We start from the raw sequence: 20,643 nt of genomic DNA on the forward strand, positions 1-20,643 counted from the left end.
GGGGCATCACATGCTGGATAGCCTTGCCTTCCCCTCTCTTCCATACTCAGCTGGGCAGACCTGTCCTTTTTTGCTGTACAGATTTTGGCCTAATTATCACTTACTGCACTACATTAGGGAGCAAAACCAGCAGAAAACTACATACTTCGAGAAAAGCATCAGAAAATTGGTTCTATGATGCTCTACATTGACTTACCTCAGATGCAGATGAGTGCCAAAGAGTTAGAACTAGGGAAGGACTGGTAGCTTACTGCAAGCAGCTATTAGGGAGTTTGGGCCAGAATAAGGAAACAGGACTACTACTCTGAAGAAAAACTAGTCATTAAGACAGCTTTTTCATGACATTTCATTCTCAGTCTGGATCTGGGGTAGGGCAAAAAACCTAAAAACATACAGAAAGAGATCCAACATCTTTCCAAGAAAGAGATTTCAGCTGAAATGGAATGTCTGCAATAAGAGTTGAAAGATTACCGTATCTGAGTCAATAGAAACTCTTAGGCCTATCTTATTCATCCCATTATTTTTCAAGGTTTTAAGGTGTGGGCAAAGAGCAGTACTGCAGGCAACAGCAATCTCTTTAGCAAACTGGTGAGGAAAAGGACTGGATAGTTCATGGTCCTTCAGAAAATAGTACACCTGAAATTACAGAAAGGATAAGCACAGTCAGCAGCCTGGTTATATTAGAAAGTAAGGAAAAGAGTAATTCAGTATACATATAATGCAGAAAGCAGCAAGCTATAATGCTTGTTTGTTAGCAAAGTATTTTAGTATTTCATCTAGTCAATCAAAATACTTAAGTGACCATTGGAATATCTGGATTATATATTTATAGAGTTATCAATACTAACAGACTTAGTCTTTTTCAGAGGAGAAAAATGAAAAGTAAGTAAACTTATCAAAGAGCTATGGAGAACATTCTGCCTATCAGTATGGCTACACATCACCTAACTTAGTTTCTTTAGTATTATCACTTAGTATAATCACTTTACCACTTAACTATTCTAAAAAGTGTCAAAAAGGCTCAAGAACAATGTAATTTACTAACTTCGGTACACTTCATAACTTTTCCCTCTCTTTCAAAGTCTCTGCCTTGTGGTACTTTTTCATGCTGAGTGCCTTCCAATGATTTTCCATCGACTGGGCTTAAAATGCTATGGAAGATAATAGTATGGTTAATAATTAAAACAACGTTTTATGATTTAGATTGAATAACTTGTATAAAACAATGTCTAGCCATCCTTAAAGGCTACTTAAACAGCTTTACAACGAAATGTAATACAGGACTTGCATCATGAAAATGCAGATGCTACAGAAAGAAATATCCTAAATAGGGAACAAACAGCACTTCATAAAAACCTAATCTTACAGGTTTAAGAAGCTATAAACCATCTTAGGTAAAGCCACTGTTGTTCTAATCGGTCAGAGAATCCACAAACAAAGGCATACCAAGTCAAACCTGTGGCCTGAGAAACTACTTAAGGTGAGACAAGTTTTGACTTAGTGATGTATAATTAAAAGTTTGAAGCTACATAAACAAGCATTTGAATCACATCCAATAAAGATGTCTTGCATCTCATTTTGCTTTGTTGAATGCTGGCATGCCAAGTGGTGAATGGCCAAGGGCAGTACAATGCACTTCCAAGCCCCGCCCCCCACCCCCCAAGGAAGCTTAAAGGGATTAATTGCATCTCCACACAAACCTATTACTGATTTGATAGAGGACTTTCAAAGGAAACTGAGGGTTCACACACTTTTCCTGACACCTTCCTGAACACAGAAAACTATGTTGATTTTGGTGAACTACAAGCAAAATTGTTCTGTTAGTGACATCTAGAGGATTGCAAGCAGTTTACCATTCTATCCCCTTTCCGGTTTTAGTATCAAGTACTTTCTTTCAATAAAAATACCTTTGATTAATTTCAAGAAGCTAAAGGTGGTATTTGAAAATTGGGAACAAGAATTCTCTAAGATGTTTCGCTTTGGTAATACATTTACCCTTTGTTTGTTTTTTCTTCATTTTCTACCCAGCAAATATCTACATATTCTTTTATGTCTCCTGTATCCGTTTTTCCACAAGTTATTTTAAAGTCCTTCTTGTCTCTTAACGCCTGACGTAGGCTTTCCATCATTTCTGGTGTTATTTGTACCATTAGTCCATCTAGAAAAAAAACAGTTAAAATTCCAACTTATCTACAGAAAGAGTAGCATAGCTTTTTAGTAGAATGTTAGCTTAAATTCTGGTGGGACAACCCTCTCCTACAGTTCGTTAATAAATGCACATCAAGTGGACTCCATCCCCCAACTACAGCATTAAATGTTATATGAAAGAGGAAGTAATGAAAATCTTTGTGAACAGAACTAAGACTAAAAGATCAATCTTAGACTAATCTTAGAAGTATTTTGCATTTATATGTCTATGTATATATCTCATAAACACAACAGTGAAAATAGTTCCAGATGTAGGCAGCCATAAAGGAAAGACTTGCATTGACTAAAGCAAAAAGAGTTAAAACTTGGTATGTTTTCAAACAAGTAGGTGAACTAGCATGTATTTTTTATATAACATTTATTTGAAACAGGTATTCTACAAAGTTAACAATCCTGAAAAGAGAAAAAAATAAAGATCTTGCACAAGACTGCTGCTATTTTTTTTAAGTTCTCTTGAGAAGAAGCCATATAGGACAAAATTCTTACCTTCAACTATACTGGATTTAGCTAAAAATCCTGAAGATGTTTTTAAAGCTCCATTAAACACCACAAAACTTGCACCTGTAACTAGAAAAAGTAGGAATAAAAAGTGAGTACCACTTCATGTCACTTAAGTTTGTCACTACTAACATTTAACTTGCATTCCTTTTTAAAAACACAGGCAAAAAAGTTATTACTATACTGAAAGTGCTAATAGAAATACCTTACTGACAGGATGATATGAAACATAATTGTCTAAAGAAAGAATTTTTTCTAATTGGACCTTGGCAAAAAAGATCAGCTTTGTTAACTTATTTTGTGAGTGCATACAGTATCCTTTTAAGATATTGGTGGCAAGCCAACCCAGCCAGGCAAGCCAAAAAAACCTTTGTATATGAAGAGGAGACACAATTGAAGAAACAGTGGTGTGGTGGTTTGTTTGGTTTTTTTTTTTTAATTTGGTCCTTTAAAACAGACATGCTGTTCAACTTCTAAATTTAATTTATTTACAGAATATATTCTTGAAGTTTAGATCATTTTCAGTGGTACTAAAAGCAACTGAAAGAAAAGATGACATAAGCCACTTTCTACGCTACAAACCCTTGCATAAATCTGTTGCACACAGTGCTTCAAACAAGAACATGCTAAGTAGCTATGCTTAATGAAGCACAGAACAACATTTCAGCTTGACACTGGTGATAGCAAGATTACAGCCCTACCGATCTGGAATTCCCCCACCCCAACAACAGGCCAATGGGCCTTGTTGAAAAGCATGACTTACGAGTCCAGATGAACTGCCATGCTGCACAACTGTATTATTTTCAGAACCTAAAATGTACCTCTGCAGTATTCTCTGGCCAGGTGGTTTTATCAGTTTGCTAGGTGTTCTATGGAGTTACTCACTGTTACCATATTTCCATACACTCAGTTACTAAGACTAGTTGTTTACATATGTAAATATATTGCCCAATTCACAACAATATTAAATTTAGATTTTGAAAGGTGTAAAGAATCTGATTATGTTTGAAAATGTAAGCTGTATTAATAACATCCTAGAAACAGAGAGGAAAAAAGTATCAGTGTCCATTTAACATAACATTTGTAAAAGGTAGCTAAGTGTTGATATAAACCAGCAATATTTTATTTTGCATTTAAATTCCTTTGCTGCTTGAATGCCGAACTTTTTGTCTCAACAACCTACTGAGAATATATATTTTCCTTGCAGCCTAGAAGTGAACTTACATTTCTGCTCTAGAAATGCAATTTTTCTCCACAAGACAAACTAGACAGCTTACCTCTCCTAGGATGTCCAGTAGCACTGATTGCTTGTGTGTGATAGAGGCCGTGCTTATTCTGCACACACACTAAGTGAGAATCTGCTTCAGTATTAAAACTTGCTCCTATACTAATTACATGTTCATTAGAAGAGTTTATCACCTTCATTACCTGTCAATACAAAATTTGTCATTAAACTGACAAATGTCACTTTGCAGTACTCATTTAAAATACAAGACATTAGAAAAATCCAGCTCTCAAAACAAAGCCAAAGAATTATTCACTTAGTTAATCCCAGAGAGTTTGAACAACACAGTTTGCCATGACTAGCTCCAGGAAAACTAAACAGGATCAAAAATACTACTTCAGTTGAGAGAGGTAAGTCTGAGTACTGCTGGACAATGCAGCATCAGTTGTAGGGATTTTCTTGGTCTTAAGGCTAAAATATGCATTAAGCCTCATGCAGTTTATTGTTCAGGGGTTTATTTGTTAAAGCTGAAGTAAACAAACTGTAATGAAAACTACACTGGCAGAAAAGATTTCTTTTTTTTTTTTTACGTTTTAAGCAAAACGCCATAATCGGGAAATGTGTAAGAGAGAATCCTTGAAAATACATGCTAAACAATTTTGAAGAAACTGCTGATTTTTCTTCGTTTTACAGTTATCCTAAAGCTCAACTTTTCACTCATCATTATCCACCTTCCAACATATCCAGGAAGAAAGAAATGTGCATTCAGAAAATTTCACACTGTCCCCCCTCCCCCATCACACGCTTACATCAGTTTAAAAAGCCTACTGCACAGCAAATAGCAAAATAATCTAGAGAGCTGCTATCAAGTGGAGATTCACTTGCAGAGCTGCCTGGAAACTGATTACAGAATAAAAACATTACAGCCTCTAAGAACCACCCCTTTTTTTTTTTTTTTTTTTTTTTTAAAGAGCTCATGCTAAGATGTGACTGGTATTACATGAAAAATAGTCTAAAGCAGTTTTGATTAGAAAGCTAATCAAGATGGTTTTACTCACCTCATTATACTTCCTTAGGGGTATTTTAATACAGCTTCTACCCACTTCCACATGAACAAACAGATTTTCTATGGTATGCACAGTATACTGATAATTTCTAAGGTCCTATAACAGAAAAAGTTTTTACATTAGCAGACAATTAAGTATAATTTTCTTACCTTTTATAACAAATATCACCTAGATAAAAGTACCTTACATACACCTCTGAGTCTTCTACAGAGTAATGACATTAAGGGTGGCTGAAGACTTAGTCACCACCTTCTTCCTAGTGTGATGTATGTGAAAGGTACCTTAGTGAATATATTACAAATTTATACCACTGACAAGGCAGGTCTATCTACCAGTGGGCTATCTAGACTATGGCTACTTCATGCACATTAGGATCTTACAGTGTTTTAGATGACAAAATACTTCAACACCCTTCCTCTCCAACAGAACAGCAAAGCATGGAAGCCACCATCTAGATTAGTTTGTAGATTCACACCCTTTCCCCTAGAGCTCTAACTTGTTGAGTTATAGCCTGAATACCACACTTTCTTATACCTTACTCTGACAGAAGTTATCATCCATCGTCTCAGACACTTCTGCAAAATTTCTCTAGTCCGTTTTATTCCAGAAAAACAACTTTAGGTATAAAATGGTCTTATTTGCCTTTAATAGCTCAGCTGAAAAAAAGGTTAGAAAAGGCTCCTGTCACCAGCTAAGCCAGGTAATCAGTACCTTCCTCAATCAGCACAGCTGTAGCAAGAAGGGTATTTATGAACACACCTCACTGCATTACAAGTTTGAATTGAACTGGCATTGTTTAATATTAAGGATATACATCACAGATGTCCTTCGCCTCCATCATTTACCACTACGTCAGTGACTTGTGTGGTACAAGATTTTATATGATCTTTAAATGAGGATTTGCACCACAGGGAGTTAAAAATGTAACATCAAGAGAACATTCTGCAGTCATCTTAAAATGATTAAAACTCCTGCTGCATCAAAAGACATAGTCCTGCCAAGGTGCACATATTCCCACTGCCTGCTTCAAGCTGACACTACAAACACAGCTATGAAGGAGAATCAGAGTAACTCAAATTCAGCTGAAAATAAACTCCATAGAAGCTCGCTTCATCACCAGCACAACATTAAGATTCCTCGAAGTCTGAAGATGTAATTCCACATTGGTACTGGCACTTCACCAATCAGACAGGGAGCTGGCTCATTGAATTAAAATGTAAGATTCCTCCATCAAGAAAAAAACATGCTATTTTTCAGATGGTGCAACTCCTCTGATTGATTCCTTATGTAGTGATATGGACATCAACAGTGGGAGAAAAGAAAGAGGGACCAAAGACTGCAGTTTCATCTCAGCTGTAATGGTCTCTAGACTCTTCGGAGAGGATTTTGCAATCATCTAAATAATACATGCAGTTCTTTCCATAGCCTTACAGCACTTTTCACCATGGCATTAAGGATAAGTTCTATATAAGTATTAGATGAAGAACATTACTGGTCAGGAATACAGGGTTACTGGAAGCTTAAATCAAATTATTTGGGTGACAAGAGGAAAAACTTCCTTAGGCAACGGCATAAATTCCGGACTTCACTTACTCTGATGATTTTGCCAAAAACTTCTTCACATAAGACAGTCAGATTGTGTAGCTCTGGTAAGGTTGTGTGACAAACTAATTACTATTACAGTTAGACCACAGCATCTGTCTGTCAAGTGTTCCTTCACATTTAAAAAATGGTCAAACTTAAAACTAGAAATCCCACACCACACCAATGCTTGGAAGAGAAAAATGCAACAGAACAATGACTACTACCAGCTTCTATGTAAATGTCAACAGTTTTCTCATTCATTTAAAGCCATTTCTTACTACCAGAACTAATATGTAACAAATAACATTGAAGATACAGCTTTCCTAACTCACTTGCACTCATTTGTAAGAAAGTTTCAAGTCAGGTAAGAACAAAAATATTAGCTCTTTATCTTTGCCAAAAATAACTCTGCTTTCAAGAATCAAGAGTTTTGAGGATATTTTACATAATCTAAATTACAACAGGAAAGGAAGAGAATAAAACATTTACTCACAACAAGTAGATTCATAATTGTTTGTCCAATCTCTCCAAAGAGTGGCTTCCGGTCCCTGAAACTTACTACAGAAGTTGGATATGCTAGAGTCAGGGAAGAAAAAAAGAAAAGGTCACATTTACCTGTGAACAACTGTAAAACTTGCTAATCCAAGTACTTATTTTTATTTTCAGCTATAGCCTACGTTTTTTAATCTCAGTATCAGACCAGCCAAAGGAGCTAGAGCCCCTGTCTAATTCTGTCATGGGCTGTCCTTTGGCCCACTGCATGGCTTCCCCAGCCATGGTTAAATCCTACTGCAATGTCATTGCATGGAGTTACTCTCCTAGTGGCAGTAATTTTGTGGCAGAGATTTTTTTGCTGCTTTCGTATGCTCTGCCAGCTATGTTTCTTGCAATAGGTGATCTGGATGGAAACATCCTGGGTTCAGTCTTTGGATCACCAGCTGCAGCAGGGGTTGCAAGGCTTCATAGATGCTTGAATAAGAATACCATACAGGTTAACATCTGCTTCTATATTAATGCTATAATACAAAGTGAAGTACCACTTAGTATTGATAAGCAAGAATAGAGTGAGGGAGGATATTCATACAAAGTAACGTGCTTTAAGAGGCTGCAATGGGAAATACATGCAGATGGAAATTAGTGAAGGCATTAACAGGCAGGAGACTACAGACCACAGTATGAAGCCATATGAAAACAAAACAAGTAGCATAGCAAAGTCAGGGTTGTGAGGTCAAGGATGCAAAGTTGGTTTAAAAAAAAAAAAAAAAAAAAAAAAAGTAGCTTGGTAAGCAAAGTAAGAATGGCAAAGAAGCTACCACCCTTGACAACACACAGACAGAAGCCTGGCCAGTAGAAATCTGCTATCGACTCAAGAAATCCATAAACAAGCAAGTGATACATATTTATGGACTTGCAGCTTCTAGAATGGTAGGCTTATTTATCAAAAATGCATTCAGGTCAGGAAAGTTGTGTATGACATGTTTTTGAAATCCATTCCACTTAAGCAACTGCCGCGTGCAGCACCTTATCTGAACTCCTGCTCTAAATCCTAAGTAAGCAGCAGTGCACAGCAGCAAAACAGCACCTGTATCACTAAATTAAATGTCTGCACTATTCAAGCAAGTACACAAGAACTCTAGAAAGCATTAAGAGCAGTATCTACTTTCAGGTCTTGCTCAAGCTAGCTTTATCTGTTCTTCAAGGCAATGGGACTCTGCATAAACACTTTCGTTTGGTGGGACTGGAGCAGTGTCAATGTAAATCTCATTGGGAGAGCAGAAAATGCTCCCATCAGCCTGCAACAGACTGTGGAAGCCAATTCCCACATGGAGGCTGTGTCACTGTACAATCTCTGGTGGTGCACATTTACACGCTCTTCATCTATCTTACTTTGAAAGAATGCCTCCTGCATTTTTACAGCCCTAGAGATTTCAAAAGTATTAATTTGTAAGTTATTGTTGTAAGTAATGAATACCTTTATTCATTTAATGAAGCAGTAATATTTTGCCAATATACTCTATTTCAGTAATTTAATTCAAAACCCTGATTTGTCAGAGTTGTAAATTGGGTTTGTGAAATTCTCTTCAAACCTTTCTCCCATGACAACAAAAGTTAGGCATTTTGATACTTTATTACTGTCAGTTTTGGTTTCTTAGCTTTCTCATCAGCTAAGAAGAGGGAAATAAAATTAAGAGAGTCTAGCAGGACAATGTAAATTCCCAAGTGCCTCAATAGGTGGGTTCCTGTGTATGAAACAAACATCAGTCTTACACAAGTGTAATAAAAAATACTGCAAAGATGATTTTAAATATTTTGCTTGTCTAAAAATCTCATAAAATTCCCTCTGGAAAATACATTTATACAGCTATTTAAAGTGTTAAAACTTACCCCCATATTCTGCTCCCATTCTCAACATTAAACGGATTGGAAAAACTTTTGCCCAGGGTATTTCCAGCTTATGGATGAGAATGCCACAAAGAAAAGGGTTTTCTGGTAGAATCTGATCTTCAAGTTTGTGAAAACTTGGTGAAACAAACAGGAATCCTCCATGCTCTTTGTTACCGAGAAAGTTTTCAGTAAAAGTGATGTTTTCCATGTTTCTTATTAATTTTCCTGTAGAAAGAGGGACAGAGACTCTTTGCACATCCGGAGACATAATACATTAGTGTCAAGAAAACTACTCCAACCAGTGGTCTCCTACAGACTTGTCAGCCATGTAGTATATTTCACATCTTCCTGAAAGTCTGACAGACATCTAAACCCATAGACTAAGTGCTCTATATTTATTAACTAAATGAACTTGAATATGAAATGAGGTTTTTCCAAACAAATACCAAAAACCCTAGAGTGTACAATGTTTTGGCACACACCAATTGATGAACTTTGATTAACAGACCTCAAATATTTATATACATAAGAGTATTGTACTTCTACAAATAAAGTTCCAGATGTCCTAAACTCAAGGACTTACACCCAGAATCTCCAACACAGTATAAATGAAGAACAACAAAAAAACCCCTGCAAACAGGATGTTTACAGAAGTATATGAAACAAAGAAACTTAGATTTTTTTTGTCTTCCTGTTATTTAGAACCCAAGGCTAACACTGCAAGGTTTTTAAACAGAATCATTAGATACCTACAAATACCACAAGAAAAATTATGTATCAACTTCCAGCTTTAAAGGTCAGCAAGAAGATATTACAATTTAAGAAGTTAAGACATTAAAATTACATACCTTTCATTGCATCCTTATAGATGTCAATAAATAATCTGAATACTTCACTAGGAAAAATCTCTTCATCTGGCAAACACTGCAACAGAATGATAATTTCTGCCTGACCCAAACCATGTAGTCCATTTGTTGAGAAGTACCAGCACTTTTCTGAAGAATCTTTAATTAAAAAGATAGATACCATAGCAATGCTGTTTTACAGTCAGGAAAAGTAAGCTGGATTTAATGGAAAAGAAAACGTGCACTACTTACAAGTTATTAGCTTGACATTTACAAGCAAGTTTGCATTTAGGATAAAAGTTAACGGATTAGGACTTCCTTCCACAAGAAGCATGGTGACCTGTTGGTGAGATGGACGTTCTTCCACTAGACGATCTACAGAAATTAACACTTGAATCAGTTCAACATGTCAGCCAACTATCTAAAACAAGAATTACAGATCACAGCATCTGGAAGGCTGTCCCATCCTCCTCTCTTAAGAGGGTGGTAATTCTTCTCAAACTTAGAATAGCTAACTATCAACCAATGAATAGCTTACCCTAAGATTCAAGGAACATATAAAAATAAAGCAGTAACTTGTAACAAAGGTGCAAACTAGGGCTACCATTCATTCGGTAATTACTGACTAATTGCGTACGCTGTCTCCGCATCCATATACTGGTACTGTTAGTTACCATCAATAAGCACAGTCACTACTAAAATGCATTTAAGTGATGAAGTACTCTCTTCATAACATATTGATCTTGTTAATAATGCATGTTTAATTATCCAACAATCCAATGTGCAGCAATTAATGAGAGATCAGAATTGTATTAAAATACAAATTATATACACACAAGTTCATATTTAGAAATCTTGCATCAGGTGATTAAATTTTAACAATTTTCTCAAATTTTACCTTTTCCTTTTTCACCCACTGCAAGCAAAAGTGGTGGCAGTTTATCATCATCAGGAACAAGGCTGATCTCTTTACGAACACAGTTTTCAACACCACACAGTGCTCTGCAACTTGAAGGGCTAACGGGGACACCACTTGTAGTCTGATCAACTGAACTGGAACTAGTCTTCTCAGCTCCTGCAGTAGGAAAGCATTCTTTAGTTTCCAGAGCTACAGATTTATACCTATGTACCACCTCACTCTGGCCTGGAACAGACTGCTGTGCATCATCTGAAGAAACAGAAGGACATGGTTTCTCCATTCTTGTAACAGTACCAATTTCTTCCTTCAGTTTTGGATTTACATCAGTTAGTATGTCATCTTCCACTGTGTTGGCAGCCTATGAAGAAGAAGAAAAAAAAATCTACACTCTTGTCTCACAACAAGCTGAAATTTCATTACTAGCATTCTAGAAGCAAAAAGAGAAAGAAATCTATCACAAATACTAAGAATGCACTTCCTCTAACCAAGAAGTAAACCACCAAATGTCTCCTGGATCTTCTTTTTTTTTTGGGTTTTTTTTTTTTTTCCCCATTTCCATCTGTAGGAGTTACATTAGGTGAAGATGCATCATTAATTTGTTTGTTCGGTAACATGAAATTCATGTCAGAGCACTGCAGATTGGTCATTTTAGCATCCAACAGTCAGATGTAACACAATCAACAATAAACCAAGTACTCCTCCAAGAATCTGTTTAGTATTACTGTTTCCCCACTCACCAGCTACTGAACCTTGTTATCATTGTAATTTGCCGTCATTGGGATCAGCAGTTCAGTATTGAAAGTGTATTTATTTCTATTTTTACACTATGTAATAATAGCAGAGTCTAGTTTTTTTACAATCTGATTCATTTCTAGTTTGGAGTCAAGCCTATGCTGCTCCCCCAGTGAAATGGATATGACAAGCTACGAGTATAAGCACATTAGGATATGAGCTGCCATAAAAAAAAACCCAAAAAACAAAACAAATCAAGAGGTGCACTATGACCTTTCAAGTGTGTTAGACTTGCATCCTATCTCAATAGGGAAGACATTTCATTGCAACAAGAAAAAAAGCTAACAACTCTATGCTTGCCCTGTAATAGTTCTCCTGGTATGCCATCAGCTTCCAGCAAATTCTCTGTTTAGAGGATACATGTAACAGAAAAATAAAAAGACACCAGTACCCAAAATAACATCCCACAAACGCAGAAAAAACATGACTAAACCGGCCTCTAACAGATTTTCTCCCCACAAATTTGCTTGCCCGTGTTTCATATCACTTTACATTTTTGACCTTCATAGTATCCTGTGGCAGCATGTTCAGGATTATGTGTTACCTAGTAAAGTAAATCCTTCGCTTTAGAGCTGCAGTATGGTGGTTTTGATTGAGCTTCTGAAGCTGCATACAAGAACCACCAACTAATTGGTTCCCACTCACTTTTTCCATGCTGCTTTTAATTTTAGACATTGCTCATGTTTTGCAAGTGAAAATATCCTACTCTTTCCCAAAACCAGGAGACAGGCTATACCTTTTGATTACTGCAACTTATTGGAGTCCTTCTTTCTTCAAAGAAGTCCCGTTTACTACTATCCCTTCTTCATGAATTAAGACTGATTTACATGCTGTACACCTGGTAACTGTTCAGATCCTCCATATACAAATAATAATGACCTGGTCTGGTCGTTAGCTTTACTGATTTGTTTTAAAAAACCCCTCTTGAACACTGTTAGAATCATTGAATTTGTTACCACTTGAGACAGCACTTCAGAGCTATGTTTTGTTTTAAAAAGACTCCATCTGAGGAATCTCTCCAAGTCTTTCGACAGCAAACTTGACAACAAAAGTCCAAAGAACTGGTACAAGTGCAACTAGTTCAACACCATGAATATGATCTACTATTAAAAAGACAATCCCCCTCTCAGTTCAATATTAGTTCACATTAGAAGTAACACAGAGATTTTGCTGCACCCTGTAGTGTCGTATTCTAGGGCATTATGCAACTTCTACTTAGTCTAATCCAACAGGCAAACTATAGCAAGCCACTGGAAAAAACCCACAAACTTATACTATAAGCATGCTGTTAATGACAGGTTTCAGAACTATGGCTGAAGTTACCTTCATAAAAGTAGTTAATCAAAGGCTGTGCAGAAAAAAACCCTTGTTTTGGAAAATTTTCTGCCATAACATTTTTAAAGTTCACATGCACCCCAAACCAAACATGGTTTCTTTTGAAGTATGGTCCGCAGAATATTTCAGTCCAAGGACTTCACAGCCACCCACACAAAAATAAACAAAACATTGGCTCAAATTCCAAACATTGTGAAGCAAAAGTCTTACTATGGTATGTAAGGGCCCCATCAATAGCAAGCAAAGGTATTTCAAGAGGCAATTCATGCACCTACACACACGTCTTAATTCATACCATATGCATCTCTGGCAAGTCAGGGTTTACTGGACTGAAGTCCCGTGACAACCTCTTTGCTCCAGAAGAAAGTTTTATTGTATCTGCCACTTCACCATTTGGCAAAATACCATCTGCAAACCAAACTCTCCTCTGTTCTTTGGGGCACAGCCCTAGGACAGATTAAGAAAACAACACTGGCTTCATATTGTTGTACTGTTCTAACAGCTGAAAGGGAGAAAAATTAAGACCCTGCTCCCCCCAAATATATAGAGAATCTGTTTACTGGAATGAAGCACAGGTAGACAGTTTGACATCAGCCAGTCTCCAGTCAGGCAAATACATGCAAAAAAAATTGCATACTTGCAGAGGGAGCTGCCATGCTATAGTTATATTTATCAATTCCTATATGAGGAAGGCTACTTCCTCAATCATCCCTCTGTAGTGAGACAGACATGCGTATCACAACTAAAGGATGAAATACACTCTAAAAAAGTTAGCTTATTGCTTTAAAAATATATTTTCATTGAAGAAGGTCAAGTTTAACAACAGTGGAACAAGGACACTATTTAGCCACTAATCATTCGTACTTACACAGAGAATGAACCCCTATTGCTGTCTCTAGCAACTTTTCCCTCCACAACAAGTTTTTGTTTTTACTGTAAGACTGGCAGTTGCAACACAAGCCAGAGATCTCCTAAGCTATATAAAAATGATGAAAGTAATATTTACATACACAAAAAAATAAATATAGCAGAGAGGACAATGAAAAGACTAACATCCACATTTCATAAATGGAGACTTAAGACAGACTTGGTCAAGCTCATACACGGCATCAAAACTGGGAACTAAAAGTAACTTTCCAGTGTCCCAGTTCACAGAGTTTCCATTTCCCACAAAAAATATCACTATGCCAAGTAAGTATCCATGGTGCGATAAACAACTCTCTCCAAAGATACTCTGAAAGTATTAGATACATTATACTATATTTAGCATACCTTCAACACGAGGTTGTTTAAGTACTGGGATAGGTAACAATGCAGAAGGTGAAGGAGAGCGAGCACTACCAGACATCTGGGCTTCCTCCAAAGGTGGAACAACAGAAGAACACTCAGAGGAGATACTGGACTTGGGGACCGTACCAGTTGGACTCATCATCCTTTCAAATGCCTGTGCTAAAAAAACATTATTAGTTTTTAAGATCTCACAACTGATTAAATTTCATTTGCAGTGCAGTATTATGGGTGGTTTGTTGTTTGGTTTTTGTTTGGTTGTTTTTTTTTCAAGAGCAGTGCACAATTTGTGAGCTAGTTATAAAACATGAACACCCAAGCTACTGTACAGAAGAAAATGTAGATGCCTTGATGTTCTACCTCCACATCTGCCTAATTTGTTCCTAAGAGAAACAGACCTCCTTGTACCTCTTGCTACTGTTGCAGTGACTACATTGAACCATATGATCCCTGTACCTTGGTGCAAACACATATATCACATTTATCAAGTCAAATTCCATGCAGGCTGTCGTGGTTTAACCCCAGCCAGCAACTAAGCACCATGCAGCCGCTCACTCACTCCCCTCCCCCCCCCCCCCCCATCCAGTGGGATGGGGGAGAAAATCAGGAAAAAGAAGTAAAACTCGTGGGTTGAGACAAGAAAGGCTTAATAGAACAGAAAAGAAGAAACTAATAATGATAATGATAACACTAATAAAATGACAACAGTAGTAATAAAAGAATTGGAATGTACAAATTATGTGCAGGGCAATTGCTCACCATCCGTCGAACAGCACCCAGCTAGTCCCCCAGTTGCGATTCCCTGCCCCCACTTCCCAGTTCCTATACTAGATGGGACATCCCATCGTATGGAATACACCATTGGCCAGTTTGGGTCAGGTGCCCTGGTTGTGTCCTGTGCCAACTTCTTGTGCACCTCCAGCTTTCTCGCTGGCTGGGCATGAGAAGCTGAAAAATCCTTGACTATAGTCTAAACACTACTGAGCAACAACTGAAAACATCAGTGTTATCAACATTCTTCGCATACTGGACTCAAAACACAGCACTGTACCAGCTACTAGGAAGACAGTTAACTCTATCCCAGCTGAAACCAGGACACAGGTGGTGTATTAGAAGCCTGGTATGTTTTCAACTTGTTAATTATTAATAATCAGGACCTCAATTTTTTCTCCTGATGTTTCCAGAAGCATCCATGCTTAGCTTTCAGTTAAGAAAAGGTTATTTTATGATTCAACTACTGTATTACTGTTAGGTGAGTTATAAAAATATCAGGATAGAAAGCTACATAAAATGGGCAAATAACTTGTGAGAATGAGCAAGGGTACGGCCTTTAAACATGTAGAAGGCTACTGTAGAGGGACAATCACTTTTTCCAGACTCCTGCTACAGATAACCCAACAGCATAACTTTACATTTAGTCCTATGGAATTCAAACTTTTTTTTTTTTAATAGAAAATAACCAGCTTGCTACTCAAAGTTTAAAATAAGGACTGAAATCCAACTAAGAGGTACAATTATTCTCTTCTTCCCTCCACATCAGAAATAGGAAAACATACACCAATTAAAGTAGTGAAGCTCCCCCGAAAGAACAAAGGTTAACAGAAATGCTAGCTGTACCTATTCTTCCTTTAATGATTACTGCAATTACCAAAAAAACCTTTTTACCTTTATTTATATAATCATAACAGCCAGTACAGACTCTTGCTTCCTTCTCCATGTACTGTAGTTTGCACTTGCGTTTGCAACAGCCACCACAAAAAACCTGAACCAGAAAAAGATAGAATTAAATATTACAGTCAAAAATCCCAGCATTTCCTGAATTAAGTTCCTATTATTATTTACCTCTTTTACTAAAACAGACTGCATTACATAAAGCACGCATGCACATTTTTGGAAGTAGGGAAGGAGAAAAGGAGCTTTAGCATATTATCTTACAATACATTTCTGTTTGGGGAAAAGGGGAAGTACTAGACTAAAAAAGGCTTTTCTCAAAAAGGCTTTTACTGCATCCAGCTCTGGGGTCCCCAGCACAAGACAGACAGGCACCAGAGGAGGGCCACAAAAATGGTCAGAGGGATGGAATAGCTCTCCTATGAGGAAAGGCTGAGAGAGTTGGGGTTGCTCACTGTCATGGTTTAACCCCAGCCAGCACCTAAGCACCACACAGCCGCTTACTCACTCCCCCCCACCCAGTGGGATGGGTGAGCAAATCGGGAAAAGAAGTAAAACTCGTGGGTTGAGACAGGAACGGTTTAATTGAATAGAAAAAGAAGAAACTAATAATGATAACACTAATAAAATGCCAACAGTAATAATAAAAGGACTGGAATAGACAAATGATGCACAGTGCGATTGCTCACCACCTGCTGATCAACACCCAGTTCATCCCCGAGAGGTGATCTCCCCGCCCCCACTCCCCCCAGTTTATATACTGGGCATGACATCACATGGTATGGAATACCCTGTTGACCAGTTTGGGTGTTACCAACATTCTTCTCATACTGAACTCAAAATATAGCACTGTACCAGCTACTAGGAAGACAATTAACTCTATTCCAGCTGAAACCAGGACACTCACCGTGGAGAACAGGAGGATCCAGTGAGAACTTATTGTGGCTTTTACATACGTAAAGGGGGCTTATAAGACAGGTGGAGAGAGCCTTTCTACCAGGGCCTGTAGTTACAGGACAAAGGCAACAGTTTTAAACTCAAAGAGGGTAGATTTCCATTGGATAAAAGGAACAATTTTTTTACAATGAGGGTGGTGAGACAGAGGAACAGGCTGCACAGGAAAGTTGTGGATGCCCCATCCCTGGAAGTGTTCAAGGTCAGATTGGACAGGGCTCTGAGCAACCTGACCTAGTTGAGAGATGTAGCTGCCTACAGAAGGAATGTTGGGCTTGATTTTTAAAGGTGCCTTCCAACCCAAAGCACTCTACGATGCTATGATTAAGAACCTCAAAAGCTCCATAATTTGGGCCAAACTTGTGGTGGGTTGACCCTGGCTGGATGCGAGGTGCCCATCAAAGGTGCTCTATCACTCCCCCCTCCTCAGCTGGACAGGGGAAAGAAAATATTAACAAAAGGCTTGTGGGCCAAGATAAGGACAAGGAGAGATCATGCCCATTACTGTCATGGGCAAAACAGACTCGACTTGGGGAAAATTAACTTAATCTATTACCAATCAAACCACAGCAGTGTAACAAGAAATTAAACTGAATCTTAAAACGCCTTCCCCTCTGCCCCCTCACTTCTTCCTGGGCACAGCTTCACTCCCAATGTTCTCTACCTCTTTCCCCACAGCAGCACTGGGGGATGGGGAATGAGGGTTGTGGTCAGTTCATCACACATTGTCTCTGCTGCTCCTTCCTCCTCAAGGGCAGGACTCCTCACACTCTTCCCCTGATCCAGCGTGGGGTCCCACCCACAGGAGACAGTCCTTCATGAACTTCTCCAATGTGGGTCCTTCCCATGGCCTGCAGTTCTTCACAAACTGCTCCAGCATGGGTCCCCTGTGGGGTCACAAGTCCTGCCAGCAAACTTGCCCCAGCATAGGCTTCTCTCTCCACAGGGCCACAGGTCCTGCCAGGAGCCTGCTCTAGTGAGGGCTTCCCACAGGGTCACAGCCTCCTTTGGGCATCGCCCTGCTCTGGCAGGGAGTCCTCCACAGGCTACAGGGAGACAGCCTGCCTCACCATGGTCTTCCCCACAGGCTGCAGGGGAATCTCTGCTCCAGCACCTGGAGCACCTCCTCCCCTCCTTCTTCACTGACCTTAGGGTCTGCAGAGTTGTTGCTCTCACATATTCTCAATCGTCTCTCCAGCTGCAGTTTCTGTTCCACAGCAACTTTTTTCCCCTTCTTAAATCTGTTATCCCAGAGGCACTACCACTGTCACTGATGGGCTCGGCCTTTGCCTGCAGTGGGTCTGTCTTGGAGCTGGCTGGCATTGGCTCTGTCGGACATAAGGGAAGCTTCTAGCAGCTTCTCACAGAAGCCACCCCTGTAGCACCCTTGCTACCAAAACATTGCCACAGAAATCCAATACGAAACTACAAAGTCTGCTTTCGATCAGGGCTTCTTTCTATCCTGTTCCCCAGGACTGTACCACAACCTATCCATAGTGTAAGCTTTTGAGATTTGTCAGGTATTTCTGTTGGACCAAAGCAGTCCTTAGGTATCTACAAACCAACCTTCCACACATGACCAGGAACACCCACATCACACAGCCAAGCACTCAGCTCTTGCCAATACTGTCTCAGATTCAACTATGAAGCAGAACCTAAAATTTCTTGCTGCGAGCAGATTTAATCACATAAGGCCAGATGCCAAAAAATAGGCAAAATGGGATTTTTAAAAATTGTTGTTTAAGATCATAGCTGGAAGCAGCTGGTATACAATTGCACAGTGATTAGAAAACTCTTCCAAGAAATACACTTGATTCTAAACTCTCTGCAGCCTAATATTCAAGCCTGTATCTTAATCTCTTGTGAAGAAACCTTCAGAAAAAATCCCAAAACCCACACTATGTACACAACAAAGAGCAGCACCAAGAAGGACACAAGTGTTACATTAAAAATCTCATATGGAGTGATGAAAAGAATTCCAGGTTGCACAGCCTATTCCCAAATTCACTCCTACTTCTGTTAATCCTGTAACTATTTTACATTAAACAACAGTGATAGGAACAAGGACTGAACCCAGAATTGAGTCAGATTTGCTTTACTGCTTTAGTATTGTCTCTGAAGATAACTGTTGCAATTTCCCATTATGATTCAGGTAATGGTTAAAACGATCTAGTCTCATACCAGCAAAGAGCCATTCCTTATCCACTGACCTTACAGCACTGTGAGCTGCACCAAGTCTCTCCATAACAAGCATTACCAGTTTGTCATGAAATTCCAATCTGCCTCAACTGTCTAAGCCAGAGTGTCATGAAATGGAGTGGTTTGGACCACTTAAGAATCATTTCCAATGGTATTAGCAAAAGAAGAATTATTTAATAGGAATTAATATAAAAGTGTGGCTTCACAGAATTTGATGGCAAGGTTCACTCTACTACTTAATAAATGGACGAAATGCACACAGGAAAGTTAAGTTAGAATCAGACTAAAATCAGGTATACAGAGACTGCAAATGCAGTAAGTTAAAAAAGCAGATATATACAAAGAAAAATCAAGTTAGAATTGATTTCTCATGATTTGTACAAAGATCAGGAATGTAAAAAGGGAAAGGGAGACCCTCCCATTGAATCACGAGGTTCAGAGAAGACCCCCTTGCTTTCTAAACTCCTGTCACAGTCTAGGTACAGCTAGGTCGACTCCTAGTCCCAGACTTGGTCAACAGTTTATATCTAAAGGAATTATGAGTCTAATAACAGCCTGAGATTCATTCACAGTTGAATAAAGTTTAAGCAATTTAAGTATAGATTTAAAAAGCAGTAACTTGTAATATACTTGCTATAGAATATTAAGGTTAGTACAGACACATGCATAAAGGCACTGAGATATACATAAAAGCAAGCAAAAGAGATATACCTGTTAAAAATTCCCCTCAAGTTCAGTGAAAATACTCATGTCAAATGCTTTGGCTTTCTTCTCAAGGGGGGAAGGGTGGAGCCTCAAGGAACAGAGAGTATCAGCCCAGTCTTGTCAGCTTTCAGCGACAGACCTCTGATCTTCGCAAACAGAAAAGTCTGCGAGCTCCAAGAGGCGTCCCACTCAGAGGAAGATGCCGGTCACAGCCAACTGCGGTCTAGGAGAGCTCAAAGGGTCTCAGTACCGCTGCTTATAGGTTCGTGGCTTTAGTCATCAGCAAATTACTGGGATTCCATCTGCGCTGTTATCATTTCATGCGAGTTACAATTCAGACAAGGAAGACTCCAGGACTGTCAGAGAAGGACTTAAAATTCAGATACAGGATGCTCCAAGGTTGTCAGGGGAGGACTTGGGGTGTCTCAAGGTTGCTAAGAGAGAACTAGTTATCTCTACTTTCAGGGGTTTTTTGTTGTTTTTGCCAGACAGCAGGAGTCCTTAAGACAGCCTGCGTGACTCCCTGTCTTCGCTGTGTGAGAGTCCCTGGTACGATCAAGGGAATCTTAACCACCCGACTCATTACACTTATGCTAAGGCCTAGCAAGACTTCCCGAGTTCGTAAATCAGCCCATAAAGGGAGAAAGAAATGCACCACCACACAGAGGTCACTGCTTCCCAAGCTATCTACCAATGCTGGCTCAGGAGCTACGTTGGCTAAATAGGTTCCCCAACTCTGTCAGAAATAGTAAGCATATTTGCCTTCATGTTACTAGCTCCCTTCACCAAAATATTTTAAAAGCTTGCTGAAGACTGCTTTGAAAGAACAGAATATGCTCTTATACTCCAACAGGATGTATATCCTGCCTATTTTTAAGCGGACATGGGGGGAAAAAATGCATCCCTAGCCTGCACTACACCTGCACAATCCCACTGTCGTGGTTTAACCCCGGCCAGCAACTAAGCACC

At 38.8% G+C, this 20,643-nt stretch overlaps 1 protein-coding gene across 4 annotated transcripts in view; it reads right to left on the reverse strand.

The window, feature by feature from the left end:
- The window catches only part of ZFYVE16 (zinc finger FYVE-type containing 16), a 35,392-nt gene that overhangs the window by 2,211 nt on the left and 12,538 nt on the right, over window positions 1–20,643 (reverse strand). The window contains exons 4-17 of one of the 4 annotated variants that reach the window (XM_049795033.1): window positions 15,811–15,907; window positions 14,131–14,307; window positions 13,154–13,305; window positions 10,711–11,089; window positions 10,065–10,187; window positions 9,816–9,971; window positions 8,968–9,192; window positions 7,076–7,158; window positions 4,990–5,094; window positions 3,984–4,134; window positions 2,695–2,775; window positions 1,996–2,158; window positions 1,046–1,151; window positions 472–636 (exon numbers count right to left, since the gene is read on the reverse strand). In XM_049795033.1, coding sequence (XP_049650990.1) covers window positions 472–636; window positions 1,046–1,151; window positions 1,996–2,158; window positions 2,695–2,775; window positions 3,984–4,134; window positions 4,990–5,094; window positions 7,076–7,158; window positions 8,968–9,192; window positions 9,816–9,971; window positions 10,065–10,187; window positions 10,711–11,089; window positions 13,154–13,305; window positions 14,131–14,307; window positions 15,811–15,907 — 2,163 coding nt within the window. Of the gene's footprint in view, window positions 1–471; window positions 637–1,045; window positions 1,152–1,995; window positions 2,159–2,694; window positions 2,776–3,983; window positions 4,135–4,989; window positions 5,095–7,075; window positions 7,159–8,967; window positions 9,193–9,815; window positions 9,972–10,064; window positions 10,188–10,710; window positions 11,090–13,153; window positions 13,306–14,130; window positions 14,308–15,810; window positions 15,908–20,643 lie in introns of those variants that run through there. The other 3 variants (XM_049795034.1, XM_049795035.1, XM_049795036.1) reach the window with 3 other exon arrangements.

Source organism: Accipiter gentilis, chromosome Z (assembly GCF_929443795.1).
Source record: "Accipiter gentilis chromosome Z, bAccGen1.1, whole genome shotgun sequence".
Classification (NCBI taxonomy): Eukaryota; Metazoa; Chordata; class Aves; order Accipitriformes; family Accipitridae; genus Astur; species Astur gentilis.